Here is an 18,618-nt window from a genome sequence, read left to right on the forward strand (position 1 = left end):
CCGATCCATGAACACGGTATATTTCTCCATCTATTTGTGTCCTCTTTGATTTCTTTCACCAGTGTTTTATAGTTTTCTATATATAGGTCTTTTGTTTCTTTAGGTAGATATATTCCTAACTATTTTATTCTTTTCATTGCAATGGTGAATGGAATTGTTTCCTTAATTTCTCTTTCTATTTTCTCATTATTAGTGTATAGGAATGCAAGGGATTTGTGTGTGTTAATTTTATATCCTACAACTTTACTATATTCATTGATTAGTAATTTTCTGGTGGAGTCTGTAGGGTTTTCTATGTAGAGGATCATGTCATCTGCAAACTGAGAGTTTTACTTCTTCTTTTCCAATCTGGATTCCTTTTCTTTTTCCTGCTCTGATTGCTGTGGCCAAAACTTCCAAAACTATGTTGAATAGTAATGGTGAGAATGGGCACCCTTGTCTTGTTCCTGACTTTAGGGGAAATGCTTTCAATTTTTCACCATTGAGGGTAATGTTTGCTGCGGGTTTGTCATATATAGCTTTTATTATGTTGAGGTATGTTCCTTCTAGTCCTGCTTTCTGGAGGGTTTTTTATCATAAATGGATGTTGAATATTGTCAAAGGCTTTCTCTGCATCTATTGATATAATCATATGGTTTATATTTTTCAATTTGTTAATGTGGTGCAATACATTGATTGATTTGTGGATATTGAAGAATCCTTGCACCCCTGGGATAAAGCCCACTTGGTCATGATGTATGATCTTTTTAATGTGTTGTTGGATTCTGTTTGCTAGAATTTTGTTAAGGATTTTTGCCTCTATGTTCGTCAGTGATATTGGCCTGTAGTTTTCTAAAAGTAGCTTTATTCTTAATTGCCAAAACCTGGAAGTTATCAAGATGTCTTTCCACAGGTGAGTGGGTAAACATCCAGACAATGGGATATTATTCAGCCCTAAAAAGAAATGAAATATTAAGCCTAGAAAAGACATGGAGGAACCTGAAATACACACTAACAAGTGAAAGGAGCCAAACAGAAAGGCTACATACTGTGTGATTGCAACTATATGACATTTTGGAAAAGGCAAAACTGTGGAGATAATTAAAAGATCAATGGCTGTCAGCGGTACATGAGGGGAGATGAATAGGTAGGACAAGAGGTTATTTAAGGCACTGAAAATACCCTATCAGTTAAGTTCAGTCACTCAGTAGTGTCCGACTCTGCAACCCCTTGAATCACAGCACGCCAGGCCTCCCTGTTCATCACCAACTCCTGGAGTCTACCCAAACTCATGACCATGGAGTCAATGATGCCATCCAGCTATCTCATCCTCTGTCGTCCCCTTCTCCTCCTGCCCCCAATCCCTCCCAGCATCAGAGTCTTTTCCAATGAGTCAACTCTTAGCATGAGGTGGCCAAGTATTGGAGTTTCAGCCTCAGCATCAGTCCTCCAATGAACACCCAGGACTGATCTCCTTTAGGATGGACTGGTTGGATCTCCTTGCAGTCCAAGGAACTCTCAAGAGTCTTCTCCAACACCACAGTTCAAAAGCATCAATTCTTTGGCGCTCAGCTTTCTTCACAGTCCAACTCTCATATCCATACATGACCACTGGAAAAACCATAGCCTTGACTAGACGGACCTTTGTTGGCAAAGTGATGTCTGTGCTTTTGAATATGCTATCTAGGTTGGTCATAACTTTCCTTCCAAGGAGTAAGCGTCTTTTAATTTCATGGCTGTAGTCACCATCTGCAGTGATTTTGGAGCCCAAATAAATTAAGTCTGACACGGTTTCCACTGTTTCCCCATCTATTTCCCATGAAGTGATGGGACCAGATGCCATGATCTTAGTTTTCTGAATGTTGAGCTTTAAGCCAACTTTTTCACTCACCTCTTTCACTTTCATCAAGAGGCTTTTTAGTTCCTCTTCACTTTGTGCCGTAAGGGTGGTGTCATCTGCACATCTGAGGTTATTGATATTTCTCCCAGCAAGCTTAATTCCAGCTTGTGCTTCTTCCAGCCCAGCATTTCTCATGATGTACTCTGCATATAAGTTAAATAAGCAGGATAACAATATACAGCTTTGACGTACTCCTTTTCCTAATTGTAACCAGTCTGTTGTTCCATGTCCAGTTCTAACTGTTGCTTCCTGACCTGCATACAGGTTTCTCAAGAAGCAGGTCAGGTCGTCTCGTATTTCCATCTCTTTCAGAATTTTCCATAGTTTATTGTGATATACACAGTCAAAGGCTTTGGCATAGTCAATAAAGCAGAAATAGATGTTTTTCTGGAACTCTCTTGCTTTTTCGATGATCCAGTAGACGTTGGCAATTTGATCTCTGGTTCCTCTGCCTTTTCTAAAACCAGCTTGAATATCTGGAAGTTCACAGTTCATGTATTGCTGAAGCCTGGCTTGGAGAATTTTGAGCATTACTTTACTAGCATGTGAGTTGAGTGCAATTGTGCAGTAAAGTTTGAGCATTCTTTGGCATTGCCTTTCTTTGGGATTGAAATGAAAACTGACCTTTTCCAGTCCTGTGGCCACTGCTGAGTTTTCCAAATTTGCTGGCATATTGAGTGTAGCACTTTCACAGCATCATCTCCCTGGATTTGAAATAGCTCAACTGGAATTCCATCACCTCCACTAGCTTTGTTTGTAGTGATGCTGTCTAAGGCCCACTTGACTTCACATTCCAGGATGTCTGGCTCTAGGTGAGTGATCACACCATCATGATTATCTCTGATATTATAATTACAGATATACCTATTTTTATTACCCTCTGCTTTACTGCATTTTGCTAGCACTATATATAAATTTTTTTTTTATAAGTTGAAGTTTTGTGGCAACCCTCTGTTTAGCAAGCCTGTTGGCACCATTATCCAATAGCATTTGCTCACTTGATGTCTGTGTGTCACATTTTGGTAAATCACACATTTTTCAAATGCTTTCATTATTATTATATTTGTTATGGTGATCAGTGACCTTTGATGTTACTATTACAATTGTTTTGTCAGTTTTTTGCAATAAAATTCTTTTTGCAGCCATGAAATTAAAAGATGCTTGCTCCTTGGGAGGAAAGCTATAACAAACCTAGACAATATATTAAAAAGCAGAGATATCACTTTGCAGACAAAGGTCTGTATAGTCAAAGCTATGGTTTTTCCAGTAGTCTGTACGAATGTGAGAGTTGAATGACCATAAAGAGAGCTGAATGCCAAAGAATTGATGCTTTCAAATTGTGGTACTGGAGAAGACTCTTGAGAGTCCCTTAGACCACAGGGAGATCAAATCAGTCAATACTGAAGGAAATGAACCCTGAATATTCATTGGAAGTACTGTTGCTGAAGCTGAAGCTCCAATACTTTGGCCACCTGATGTGAAAGGCTGACTCATTGGAGAAGAGTGTGATGTTGGGAAAGATTGAAGGCAAAAGTAGACTATATGAAGTCTAATTTAAACTATGGACTTTGGATGATTATGATATGTTAATGCGGGCTCATGCTTGATTTAAAAATGTACATTCTGATGAATGATATTGATAATAATTATGGCTATGCATGTGTGAGAGTAGTGAAGATATGAGAGTTCACTGAATTTTCCTCTCAATTTTGCTCCAAAACTAAAACTTTTCTAAAACAAATTTTAAAGTAAAAGGATACAAAAATATACACCATGCTAACAACAGTCAAAAGAAAGCTAGAGTAGCTATATTAACATCAGACAAAGGAGATTTCTATGCAAAGAATATTACCAGGGATAAATAAGGCCTTTCATGATAAACAGGATGAATTAATCAAGAGGATATAACAATCCTAACCACTCTTAAATGTTTATACATCTAGTAACAGAGGTTTTGTTTCACATATAAAACATTTTTCATATATAAAAATATTCACATATTTTATATGTGAAACAAAAAAGGATAGGACTAAAAGGAGAAAGAGACAAATCTGCCATTACAGTAAGAGATTTCAATATCTCTTAATAATCAATAGACCAAGTAGGCAAAAAATTAGCAAGGATATAGTCTACTTGAACATCACTTCCAATAAACCCGACTGATTGACATTTATAGACCACTTTACCCAACAAAGGCAGAATACACATGATTCTCACATACACAGAACATTCACCAAAATAAGCCATATGGGTTATAAAACATATCTCAACACTTTATGGCAAACAGATGGGGAAAAAATAGAAATAGTGACAGATTTTATTCTCTGGGCTCCAAAATCACTGTGGATGGAGACTGCAGCCATGAAATTAAAAGATGCTTGCACCTTGGAAGAAAACCTATGACAAACCTATACAGTATATTAAAAATAGAGATGCCACTTTGCTGACAAAGGTCCATCTAGTCAAAGCTATGATTTTTCCAATAGTCATGTACAGATGTGAGATTTGGACCATAAAGGAGGCTGCTGCTGCTAAGTTGTTTCAGTCATAAAGCGACCCCATAGACGGCAGGCAGCCCATCAGGCTCCGCCGTCCCTGGGATTCTCCAGGCAAGAACACTGGAGGCTAAGCACCCAAAAACTCATGCTTTTGAACTGTGGTTCTGGAAAAGATTCTTGAGAATCTCTTGAACAGCAAGGAGATCAAACTAGTCAATCCTAAAGGAAATCAACCCTGTATATTCACTGGAAGGACTGATGCTGAAACAGAAGCTCCAAAACTTTGGCCACCTGATGCAAAGAGCTGCCTCATTGGAAAAGACCCTGATGCTGGGAAGGATTGAGGGCAGGAGGAGAAGTGGGTGACAGAGGATGAGATGGTTGGATGGCATCACTGATTGAATGGACATGAGTTTGAACAAATTCTGGGAGATGGTGAAGGACAGGGAAGCCTGATGTGCTGCAGTCCATGGGGTTGCAGAGTTGGACATGATTTAGCAACTGAAAAAAAACAACAAATTTAAAAGGAATCTAGGCATATACAGTATAGTCTCAGATCACCATGGAATGAAATTAGAAATCTGTAACAGAAATATCTCTGGAAATTTTTCAGATACTTATATAATGCTGCTGCTGCTGCTGCTAAGTCGCTTTAGTCGTGTCCGACTCTGTGCGACCCCAGAGACGGCAGCCCACCAGGTTCCCCCATCCCTGGGATTCTCCAGGCAAGAACACTGGAGTGGGTTGCCATTTCCTTCTCCAATGCATGAAAGTGAAAAGTGAAAGTGAAGTCGCTCAGTCGTGTCCGACCCTCAGCGACCCCATGGACTGCAGCCCTCCAGGCTCCTCCGTCCATGGGATTTTTCTAGGCAAGAGTACTGGAGTGGGGTGCCATTGCCTTCTCCAACTTATATAATAGCACACTTTTAAATGGCCCAAGGATGAAAGAATAAATACATAGGGAAAATGGGAAGTATTTGAACTGCATGAAAATGATAACACATTGTGTCAAAACTTGTGGGATGCATCTGAGCAGTAGTTGAAATAAATGTATAGTTGAAGTAAACTGTGCTGTGCTTAGTAGCTCAGTCATGTCCAACTCTTTGCAACCCCATGGACTGTAGTCTGCTAGGCTCCTCTGTCCATGGGCAATCTCCATGCAAGAACACTGGAGTGGTGGGTTGCGATGCCCTCCTCCAGGGAATATTCCCAACCCAGGGATCGAACCCAGGTCTCCTGCATTGAAAGGTGGGTCCTTTCCCACTTGAGTCATAGGGAAGCCCATGAATAATGGAGTGGGTAGCCTGTCCCTTCTGCAGGGGATCTTCCCAATCCAGGAATTGAACTGGGGTCTCCTGCATTGCAGGTGGTTTCTTTACCAGCTGAGCTACCAGGCAAGCCCAGCATTAAAACTACTATATTAGAAAAGAAGAAAGGTCTCATATCAATGACCTCAGCTTTCACCTTAACCAATACAATATTGTAAAGTTAAAAAATAAAATAAAATAAAAAAATAAAAAAAGAAGAGCTAATTAAACCTAAACTAAGCAGACTAAAAAAAATAACATCAGAGCAGAAACCAGATTGCTCAGAAAAAGGAGAGAGAAGACATAAATTATCAATACCAGGAACGAGAAAGATTATATCACTACTGCTGCTGCTGCTGCTAAGTCGCTTCAGTCGTGTCCGACTCTGTGCAACCCCATAGACGGCAGCCCACCAGGCTCCCCCGTCCCTGGGATTCTCCAGGCAAGAACACTGGAGTGGGTTGCCATTTCCTTCTCCAATGCATGAAAGTGAGAAGTGAAAGTGAAGTCACTCAGTCATGTCTGACTCTTAGCGACCCCATGGACTGCAGCCTACCAGGCTTCTCTGTCCATGGGATTTTCCAGGCAAGAGTACTGGAGTGGGGTGCCATTGCCTTCTCCTATCACTACAGATGCCCATATATTAACCAATAATAGGAGAATATTATAAATACTTGACAATAAATTTACAGGAAATGGACAAATTCCTTGAAATACACAAACTACCAAAGTTTTCTCAAGAAGAAAGAGATAAGTTGAATAGCCCTAAAGAGGTTATACATGCTAAGTCGCTTTAGTTGTGTCTGACCCTTTGTGACCCTATGGACTGTAGCCCACCAGGCTCTTCTGTCCATGGGATTCTCCAGGCAAGAATACTAGAGAGGGTAACCATGCCCTCCTCCAGAAAAAGGTAGTAATTGTAACATTTCTTTTCAACAAAGAAAATTCCAGGCCTATATGGCTTCAATAGTGAATTCCACCCAACAAAATAATTCAAGGCAGAAATAATACTATCTCTTCTCCAGAAAATTGAAGAGGAAGAAATACTTCCCAACTTGTTTTATGAGCTTATTCATTACTCTGATACCAAACCCAGACATACACTTTATTTTTTTTAATTAATTTATTTATTTTAATTGGAAGCTAATTACTTTACAATATTGTAGTGGTTTTTGCCAAACATCCACATGAATCAGCCACGGGCACACATATGTTCCCCATCCAGAATCCCCCTCCCACCTCCTTCCCCATTCCATCCCCCAGGGTCATCCCAGTGTACCAGCCCTGAGCACCCTGTCTCATGCATCGAACCTGGATTGGCAATCCACTTCACATATGATAATATGCACATTTCAACGCTACATACACTTTAAAAGAAAACTACAGACCCTCATGAACACTGATGCAAAAATTGAAGCAAATCAAATCCAACAATATGTAAAAAGAAAAATACATTACAACCAAATAGGGTTTACTTCACGATGCAGAGTTGGTTTGCAACACTAGAACATCAATCATTATATTCAATTTACAATCATCAATTCACCATATTAACAAACTGAAAAAGTAAAACCCTACGATCACCTTAACAGACACAAAAGCTACATTTGGCAAAATCTAGCTAAGAGTCGGACATGGCTGAGCAACTTCACTTTCACTTTTCACTTTCATGCATTGAAGAAGGAAATGGCAACCCACTCCAGTGTTCTTGCCTGGAGAATCCCAGGGACGGGGGAGCCTGGTGGGCTGCCGTCTACGGGGTCACACAGAATCGGACACGACTGAAGGGACTTAGCAGCAGCAGCAGCAGCATCATTTCTGATAAACTCTCTCAAACATATTAGGAATAGAAGGTAACTTTCCCAAACTAAGAGAAAATATATAGAAAACCTACAGATAATATCATACTTAAGAGCGAATTACTAAACGCTTTTCATCAAAATATAGAAACAAGGCAAGCATGTCTGCTCTCTTTACGGATCTCTTTCAACATTGTACAGGAGGATGGAATCAGTGCAATTATGTAAGAAAAAACAAAAGGCATCCATACTGGAAAGAAAGAAGCACAACTGTTTTTATTCACAGATGATGTAATTGCCTATGGTCAAACAGAAACTTTAGGGGGAAATACTACTAGAGCTAATAATTAAGATTAGCAAGTTTACAGTATCTTTATTATGAAATGAGTGTGTCCCTCCAAAGTTTATATGTTCAAGTCATAACCCTCAATGAGATTGTATTTGGAGATAGAGCCTATGAGAGGGTGATATGAGTTCATAAAGGTGAGGCCCAATCTGAGAGATCTGGTGCCATCATAAGAAAAGAAAGAAACACCAGAGCCCACTCTTTCTTTGCGTGGAGAGAAAAGGTCATGTGAAGTCATAGCAAGATGGTGGTCACCTACAAGACAAGAAAAGAGCCCTACCAGGAAATGAATAGGCCAGCACTTTGGTCGTGGACTTCCTGGCCTCTAAAACTTTGAAAAAATAAAATTCTGTTGTTTAATCCCCCTAGTCTATTGTATTTTGTATGGTAGTCCAAGAAGACTAATATAAAGATCAACAAACAAAAAGGTATATTTATTGGACTTCTTCTTGGTGGTACAGTGGACAAGAATTTGCCTGCCAATGCAAGGGACAGGGGTTCGATCCCTGGTCCAGGAAGATTCCACATGTCTCAGAGCAACTGAGCAACTCAAGCTCAGTAGTCAGAGCACAGAGCAACTCAAGCCCATGTGCCACAATTTTTGAGACCATGCTCTAGAGCCTTCAAGCCACAACTACTGAGCCCGCATGCTGCAGCCACTGAAGCCCACATCCCTAAGACCTGTGTCTGTAAGAAGAGAAGTCTTTGTGATGAGAAGTATGTGCACTTCAACAAAGAGTAGACACCACTCATTGCAACTAGAAAAAACCTGGGCAGCAACAAAGACCCAGTGCAAACAAAAATACATAATTTTTTTAAAAAAGGAATCAGTTGGATGGGAGGGGAATTTGGGGAGAGAATGGATACATGTATATGTATGGCTGAGTCCCTTCACTGTTCACTTGAAGCTATCACAACATTATTAATCAGCTACACCCCAATACAAAATAAAAAGTTAAAAAAATAAAAAAGGAATCATTTTTTAAAAAGGTATATCTCTATATGCTAGCAATGAATAGTGAGAAATAGAAATTAATAGCATAAAAATCAGAGAAGGCAATGGCACCCCACTCCAGTACTCTTGCCGGGAAAATCCCATGGACAGAGGAGCCTGGTGGGCTGCTGTCTATGGGGTCGCACAGAGTTGGACACGACTGAGTGACTTTACTTTCACTTTTCACTTTCATGCGTTGGAGAAGGAAATGGCAACCCACTCCAGTGTTCTTGCCTGGAGAATCCCAGGGACAGGGGAGCCTAGTGGGCTGCCGTCTATGGGGTCGCACAGAGTCGGACACGACTGAAGCAACTTAGCAGCAGCAGCATAAAAATATGAAATATTAAAATTAGGTGAGAAATAATGACATCAGGTGGGAATAATGACCTGTACAGTAAAAATTTTAAGGTATTAAAGAAGACCTAAATAAAATGGACAGATGCCCTTTTTTCTAAAGATAGGAAACTCAATCTTGTTATGATGTCAATTATCCTCAAATTAACCTATAGATTCAATGCAATCCAAATCAAAATCCCATTAGAGTTTCTTGGTTTTTTTTGTAAAAATTGACAAGCTGATCCTAAAATTCATATACAAGTGCAAAGGACCTAAAAGCCAAACCAACTGAAAAAGAATAACAAAGTCAGAGAGCTAATACTATCTGATATCAAGAATTACTATAGTGCCACATTATTCAATACTGCATGGTACCAGTATAAAGACAGACAAGTAGATGAATGAAACGATATAGAGAATCCAGACAGAAACCCATACATATATATGGATAACTTTTTTTTCAGCAAAGGTGCAAAGGCAATATAGTGAAGAAAGGACAGCATTTTCACAAATGGTGCTAGAATAACTGAATGTCAATATGCCAAAAAAGGAACTTGAATCCATATCCTACATTATTTAATAAAATTAACTCATAGGCAAAAATGTAAAACTTTAAATTATGAAACTTCTAGAAGAAACCACAGAAGACCTTTGTGACCCTGGGTTAGGCAAAGATTTCTCAGATATGACAACAAAGGCATATCCCAATAACAAACTGACAAGTTGGATTTCATCAAAGTTAAAAATTTATGTTCTTCAAACTATTTCACAAGTAATTACATATTATATGATTCCACTTATATGAAATGCCCAGAAAAGGAAACTTGAGAGACATAAAGTAGATCAGTATTTGCCTGGGGCTGAGAACAGGGTTTAAGTGTAAATGGGCATAAGGGATCTTATTGTGGGTAAAAAATGTTCTAAAACTGACATATGGTGATGCTTAAACTCTCTAAATTTGCAAAAAAATCATTTAATTGTAAAACTTTAAATGGGTAAATTTTATTATATGTAAAATATACTACATTAAGGTTTTGTTTGTTTGTTTGTTTGTTTTTAAGAAGACAGTAGAAATAGTGTGAAAAGACAAGGTGCCCACTGGAAGAATATTCTTCAAAGCATATATCTCATAAAGGATTTGCATCCAGAACATGCAAAGAACTCTCAAAATTCTACAATGAGAAAATCAATTTTTTAAATAGACAAAATATTGGAACAGATATATCACCAAAAAGGATATGCAGATGTCAAATAAGTACATGCTGCTGCTGCTGCTGCTAAGTCGCTTCAGTCATGTCCAACTCTGTGTGACCCCATAGACGGCAGCCCACCAGGTTCCTCTGTCCCTAGTATTCTCCAGGCAAGAATACGGGAGTGGGTTGCCATTTCCTTCTCCAATGCATGCATGCATGCTAAATCGCTTCAGTCGTGTCTGACTCTGTGCAATCCTATGGACAGCAGCCCACCAGGCTTCTCTGTCCACAGGATTCTCCAGTCAAGAACACTGGAGTGGGTTGCCATTTCCTTTTCCAAAATAAGTACATGATAAAGTGATTAACATCATTAGTCCTTAGGGAAATATAAATTAAAATCACATTATGATATCACTTTATATCTATTAGAATGGTTCAAATTAAAAGACTGGCCATATTAAGTGTCACAAGTTTCAAACACTGCTAGTAGAAATGTAAGATGGTATAACTACTTGGAAAACAGCTTGGCAATTTCCATTTTTAGGTATTTATCTAAGAGGAAAGAAAATATACACCCATACTGTAAAAGAATGTGTATTATAACACTTGCTAAAACAATAAGGAAAGTTTTATTCAAAACTTGCAATAGTGGTATTGCAATAGCAGAGAGAGGTTGTGTCCAACTCCAAATACAGCAAAGATAGCTGGGGATTTAAAGCCAATGAACAGTGAAAGCATCAGAGGATGGGAAAACTGCTAAGAGGAGAGACATCAAGAATAAGGAAATTCTTGCTAAACTGATCTAAGATACTATGATTTATGATAGGAAATATATATTTGATCTTTGCCCCCATTTCTGGCATAGAGCTGAAATTCCCTAGGTGATAAGAGAAATGAGGTGTCTTTTGTTACATTAATAAAGTGACTTTTGAACTATAGTTAGGATAGGAGCTAGTTGTGAGGGAAACCAACTATGTAATTAGAGGATTGGGACTTTCAGGCCCAATAACATCTTCTCATAAGGGAGGAGAGAGTAGCTAGAGGTTGAATGAATCACCAATGACCATTGATTTAATCAATCATGCCTATGCAATGAAGTCTCCATAAAATTCCAAAAGGACAGGGTTCAAAGAGCATCTTGGTTGGTGAGATTGGGGAGAATGGCACTCCAAGAGAAAGCATGGACCCTCTGCACCCTTCCACCATACTTTGCTCTATGCACCTCATCTATCTGGCTGTTCCTGAATCATATCTGTTTATAATAAAACAGTAATTTAGTGAGTAAAATGTTTTTCTGAGTTCTATGAGCCACTATAGAAAATTAATCAAACCCAAGGAGAGAGTTGTGAGAACTTCTGATTTACAGCCAGTAAGTTAGAAGTAAAGGACTTGTGACTGGAGTCTGAAGTCTCAGGAGACAGGTCATGGGACCTCCAATTTGTAGCCAGCCTGTCAGAAACACAGGTAACAACCTGGGCTTGCAATTGGTGTCTGAAGTATAAGGTGTTCCTGTAGGACAGAGCCCTTTACCTGTGAAATCTGTTGCTGTCTCTGGGTAGTGTCAGAATTGGGTTGAATTTCATCCACCTGCAATGTAGGAGACTTGGGTTCAGTCCCTGGGTTGGGAAGATGCCCTGGAGAAGGGAAAGGACCCACTCCAATATTCTGGCCTGGAGAATTCCATGGACTGTATAGCCCAAGGGGCCACAAAGAGTCAGACAGGAATGAGCGACTTTCACTTTCACTTTCTAGGATACCCAGCTGGTGCCTGGAAGTTGCTTGTGTTAAGTGAGGGAAAACCCTCCCCATCAATACACTCATTGAAACTGGGTCCAGGAACTGATTTAGACTTAATATGCCAGCATGCTAAAGGCAGCCAGAATGATCAGATATCAGAGGTGGAGGACTTTCTGTAAACTGGTGAGCAGAATTCTTGCTAAAATCATATTCAAGGATGGACATGGAAGCCCAAGGTCAAGGCCTAGTTTAGAAGAGAGCTCAGGATAGCCTCACTAAAGTTTGATTATGGAGAGATTCTTTGTTAATACAAATACTTCACTGAAATGTTCTAAGCAGCTAAATAATATAAATATCCATAAATAGATGAATGGGTAAATAAATTATGCTATACCATGCAATGAAATATTACTTAGCAATAAAAAGGAACAAACTATTGATACACTCAAACACAACAAACTGATACACAACAAAATTTGGAAAATTCTTCAAGAAATGGATACCAGATCACCTGACCTGCTTCCTGAGAACTGTATGCAGGTCAAGAAGCAACAGTTAGAACTGGACATGGAACAACAGACTGGGTCCAAAATGGGAAAGAAGTACGTAAAGGTTGTATACTGTCACTCTGCTTCTTTAACTCATATGCAGAGTACATCATGAGAAATGCTGGACTGGATGAAGCACAAGCTGGAATCAAGATTGCCGGGAGAAACATCAATAACCTCAGATATGCAGATGACACCACCCTTATGGCAGAAAGGGAAGAAAAACTAAAGAGCCTCTTGATGAAAGTGAAAGAGAAGAGTGAAAAAGTTGGCTTAAAACTCAACATTCAGAAAACTCAGATCATGGCATCTGGTCCCATCACTTCATGGCAAATAGATGGGGAAACAGTAGAAACAGTGACAGACTTTATTATTTGGGGTCCACAATCACTTCAGATGGTGACTGCAGCCATGAAATTAAAAGACACTTGCTCCTTGGAAAAAAAGTTATGACCAACCTATACAGCATATTAAAAAGCAGAGACATTACTTTGCCAAGAAAGGTCCATCTAGTCAAGGCTATGGTTTTTCCCATAGTCATGTATGGATGTGAGAGTTGGACTACAAAGAAAGCTGAGCGCCAAAGAACTGATGCTTTTGAACTGTGGTGTTGGAGAAGACTATTGAGAGTCTGGACAGCAAGGAGACCCAACTAGTCCATCCAAAAGGAAATCATTGCTGAATATTCATTGGAAGGACTGATGCTGAAGCTGAAACTCCAATCCTTTGGTCACCTGATGCGAAGAACTGACTTATTGGAAAAGACCCTGATGCTGGGAAAGATTGAGGATGGGAGGAGAAGGGGACAACAGGGGATGAGATGGTTGAATGGCATCACTGACTCAATGAATATGAGTTTGAATAAACACTGGGAGTTGGTGATGGACAGGGGATGCCTGGCGTGCTGCAGTCCATGGGGTCACAAAGAGTCAGACACGACTGAGCAACTGAACTGAAACTGATTGATATACTCAACAATATGGCTGAATCTCAAAATAGCTATGCTGAGTGAAAGAAGTCAGACTAAAAAGAAAAAACAACTCTCTCTTTCTTGAAGGACTCCAAAATCCAATCTGTTACGACAGTAACTAGATAAGTAGTTGCTTGGGGGGCATGAAGAAAGAAATTGTAATATTATAGGAGGAAACTTCTGGTGATGAATATTTTCACTATCTTGATTGTGGTGGTAGTTTCAAAGATGCTTATATACAGGAAAACTTTTTTTTTTTTTACTTTTATTAGAGTATAGTCACTTTATAATATTGTGTTAGTGTCTACTGTACAGCAAAGTGAATCAGATATATAGATAGCTATATTCCATTTTTTGGATTTTCTTCCCATTTAGGTCACCATACAGCATTGAGTAGAGTTCCCTGGGCTATACAGAAGGTTCTCATTAGTTATCTATTTTATACATGGCATCACTAATATATCTATGTCAATCCTAAATTCCCAATTCACCCCATTCCCCTCTTTTCCCCTTGGTATCCATAGGCTTGTTCTCTATGTCTGTGTCTCTATTTCTGCTTTGTAAATATGATTGTGTATATCAATACCAGGCTTTCCTGGTGGCTCAGGTGGTAAAGAAAACACATGCAATATAGGAGACCGCCTGCAATACAGGGGACCCAGATTCAATCCCTGGGTTGGGAAGATCCCCTGGAGAAAGAAATGGTAACCCACTCCAGTATTCTTTCCTGGGAAATCCCATGAACAGAGGAATCTGGTGGGCTACCATCTATGGGTCACAAGAGTCAGATATGACTTAATGACTAAACCACCACCATACCAATGTCAACTTTTGGTGATGAATATTTTCACTATCTTGATTGTGCTGATGGTTTCAAGGGTGCTCATATATGTAAGAAATTTAAATTGCACACTTTAAATATTTGTAGCTCATTGTATGTCAATTATATCATGGCTCAACAAAGAATTTTTTTTTTTTTTTTAAGTAACAGTTCCCAGTCTCAACAAGGCTCTCCGCAATGGGCTATAATTTTGGGTTTCCCTAGTTCTTCTATTCCCCTAAACTCCTATTTTAAACCCTTTTAAATATCCTTAAGCCTCTTATCCTATATTCTTTCTTTCTCTTCCTTTCTCTGGAAGATTATCCCTCAAGCTGCCTCTAGTCTCAGCCTTTCTCCACCCTGGGAGCCAAAATAAACTTTATACTAGAACATTCATATCTCCTGTTTACAAACTCTTACCAGCACCCCCTCCAGAAAAATCCAAATTCCTTAACAAGGATTATAAGACCATCTTTGATGTTGGCCTCTACTTATCTCTACAATCTCATCTCTAGCTTTTTCCTCACCATCTGCATCCCCATCTTCACCTTAGGGTCACACTGGGGTCTAGCCACAATAAACTACCACCCATTCCTAAGTTCTGCATTTTTATTTCTTTATCTCTCTGCCCTTTTCTTGTCTTATTCTTTCTGTCTCTCTTGTCTGCCCTCTCTCCCTTTTCTCTGTCTCTTTCTCTCTCTCTCTCCGCTTCTGTTCTCTCTTTTTCCAGTCGTCCTCTGTCTTTACTCCCATCCCCCCACCCCCCCTGCCATGGCTCTTAAGAGTTATGCATTTTATTAGTACTTCCATGTATTCTTGCTAACACAACTAAGTTGATGTCAACAATTTCTATGTACAGACATACTGAGTTCTGGATCCAAGTAGGATAATACTATTTCATCTGGGTTTTTTATATTCCTAGGTCTTGATGATGCAAAGTGACAGCCTAATATCCTTTATTTGGAATTATATCTGATAGCTGACTCCACATGTAGATGATGTTAGCCTCAACTGAGTTACAGATCTCTTAAAATATCTCATATACAAAGTATCCAATATAAAAGTAATTATTTCTTTTAGTAAGTGAAGGAAAATTTGAAACTACTACCTCATTTGAAGAATTGTCTTGCAAAGTTGACACAGGAACAATTTCATCTGAATTAACATAATTGCTGACATTTGGAAATAGTTCTTCAAAAGATGCTTTTTGCACTGAGGACAAATCAATCTACAAAAGAAGACATTACTCTTGTAGAAGTACAATACTGCAAAACAATCATTTTTAAGTAACCAAAGAAAAGTTGAACTACTCTCTCAATTGAATGATTTTCTTGTGAGCTTGACATATGAATAATTTTATCTGAATTAATATAATTGCTGATATTTAGAAATACCTCTTCAAAAGATGCATGTTTAACTGGGAAAATGAATCTATAAAGAATAATACAAAGCTCTTTAGCTTTAAAATTATTTTTAAATAAGAATTTTCATTTGCTAAAGTATCATTTAATTTATACATATTAAGTGGTCCCATCACTTCATGGTAAATAGATGGGAAAACAGTGGAAATAGTAACAGCTTTATTTTTGGGGGCTCCAAATTCACTGCAGATGGTGATTGCAGCCATGAAATTAAAAGACGCTTACTCCTTGGAAGGAAATTTATGACCAACCTGCTGCTGCTAAGTCGCTTCAGTCGTGTCTGACTCCATGTAGCCCCATAGATGGCAGCCCACCAGGCTCCCCCATCCCTGGGACTCTCCAGTCAAGAACACTGGAGTGGGTTGCCATTTCCTTCTCCAGTGCATGAAAGTGAAAAGTGAAAGTGAAGTTGCTCAGTCGTGTCTGACTCTTAGCGACCCCATGGACTGTAGCCCACCAGACTCCTCCATCCATGGGATTTTCCAGGCAAGAGTACTGGAGTGGGGTGCCATTGCCTTCTCCGATGACCAATCTAGACAGCATATTAAAAAGCAGAGACATTTGTCAACAAAGGTCCATCTAGTCAAGGCTATGGTTTTTCCAGTAGTCATGTATGGATGTGAGAGTTGGACTATAAAGAGTGCTGAGAGCAGAAGAATTGATATTTTTGAACTGTGGTGTTGGAGAAGACTCTTGAGAGTCCCTTGGACTGCAAGGAGATCCAACCAGGCCATCCTAAGGGAAATTGGTCCTGGGTGTTCATCGGAAGGACTGATGTTGAAGCTGAAACTCCAGTATTTTTGCCACCTGATGCAAAGAGCTGACTCATTTGAAAAGACTCTGATGCTGGGAGGGATTGGGGGCAGGAGGAGAAGGGGACAACAGAGGATGAGATGGTTAGATGGCATCACCGACTCAATGGGCATGAGTTTGGGTAAACTCTGGGAGTTGGTGATGGAAAGGGAGGCCTGGCGTGCTACAGTTCATGGGGTCACAAAGAGTCGGACACGACTGAGTGACTGAACTGAACTGAAGTGCCCACTAAATGAAATTCACCTACCCAGCAACTACACCTCATGGACTAATTTCCCTGATCTTCCCTTAACTGTTAGCCTTCCCCAGTGTTCTGCCTTTGCCTTCTTTTTGCCTACCACTGTACACTGGAGATTTTTAAAATCTCTACCTTGTTCCAGAGCACCATACCGATATCATTATCAGGTTTCTCAACTTACCACATATTTCTACATCAAAATCAAAATATTTAAAGCCAAAGTCACAATCCACATTCCTTAGTTTTGGATTTCAAGAAGCTCTGTCATGTTGAGGCGCCAGATCTGACTAGAGTAACCTGGCCTGAACCTCGGCTATACCACACGTATGTGTGCCCAGAATGAATTATCAACTGGCTGGGTGGGGACTGGGGGCATGTGCCCTTGCCCAGCTGCTCTTCCTCGTAGGGAGACAGAACAACTTCAGGCCTATCAATGTGTATTTTGAAACAGTGTTAAGAAGGTCACCTGAAAGTGCGACCCTAGAAAATGAAAATCCTTAGAAGCCCTGAGTCAACTGGCCTCCTTTCAGGGAAGCCAGCCAAGGAATGACAGCTTGGAATTGAGGGGAATCTAAATGACCCATTTGGTGGCAGCAAGCTATGGAATGAACCAAAGGGCAAATAGACTCATTCAATAAAAAAAAGAAAAAAAATGTAGACTTAAAATGTCAAGCCACTAAGTGCTTTCAAAAGTATTTTTATTTATTAAAAGACACTAAATATTTACCTACAAAATGGGAGAAAACATTTGAAAATTATTTATCTGACAAGGGTCTAGTATCTGGAACATATAAATAACACTTACAACTCAACAATAAAAAGACTAATAAGCCTAACTTTAAATGGCAGAGGACCTGAGTAGACATTTCTCCAAAGAAGATATACATAAGGTCAATAAGCTCTATTGCAAAATCACAATGATATACTACTTCACATGCCAAAAGATGGATGATGGAAAGTGTTGGTAAGAATACAGACAATCAAGACACTCATACTGCTGCTGGGAATGTAAAATTGTTCAACCGCTTTGGAAAACAGCCTATCAATCCTCTAATTATTAACCACAGAGTCACCATATAACTCTGCAATTTTACGTCTAGCTATATGCTCAAGGGAAATGAAAACACACATCCACACAAAAGTTGTATCTGAATGTTTATAGCTCCTCATTATTAATAATAGCTCAAAGGCAGAAACAACTCAAATGGCCATGAATACATTACTATTATTAGGCCACAAAAAGGAAAGAAGTACTGGTATATACTAACCTTGAAAATATGCTAAACTAAAAGAAGTTAGTCACAAAAGGCTACATATGATTTTATTCACCTAAATGTGAATAAATATCTAGGAAATCTATTGAGATAAAAAGTGGATTAGTGGTTGCTTGGGACCAGATAGTGGGATGGAGGAATAAAGTGATAATGGCAATGGTTAAAAGGAATGGGTTTTTTGTGTGTGTGTGTGGTGATAAAAAATGTTCTAAATTGACTGGGGTGATATACACCCAAGAAAACTGAAAACATATATCCACACAAAGACTTGTCCATGAACACTCATAGCACTGCTATTCATTCAAATACCCATAAACTGATGAATTAGTAAATAAAATGTGGTATATCCTTAATATGAGACATTATTCAGCCATAAATAAACAAAATACTGATAAATGCTGTAACATGGATGAATCTTAAAAACATTATGGTAAGTGAAAGCAGT

At 39.2% G+C, this 18,618-nt stretch overlaps 1 protein-coding gene across 5 annotated transcripts in view; it reads right to left on the reverse strand.

The window, feature by feature from the left end:
* Positions 1-18,618, reverse strand: part of MEIKIN (meiotic kinetochore factor) — a 128,895-nt gene that overhangs the window by 41,618 nt on the left and 68,659 nt on the right. For 4 of the 5 annotated variants that reach the window (XM_044947862.1, XM_044947864.1, XM_044947861.1 and 1 more), the window contains one exon: positions 15,536-15,655. The exons of the other annotated variant lie outside the window; for it this stretch is intronic. In XM_044947862.1, coding sequence (XP_044803797.1) covers positions 15,536-15,655 — 120 coding nt within the window. The remainder of the gene's footprint in view (positions 1-15,535; positions 15,656-18,618) is intronic. 5 annotated transcript variants of the gene reach the window in all.

The sequence above is a fragment of the Bubalus bubalis genome, chromosome 9 (genome assembly GCF_019923935.1).
Source record: "Bubalus bubalis isolate 160015118507 breed Murrah chromosome 9, NDDB_SH_1, whole genome shotgun sequence".
Lineage (NCBI taxonomy): Eukaryota > Metazoa > Chordata > Mammalia > Artiodactyla > Bovidae > Bubalus > Bubalus bubalis.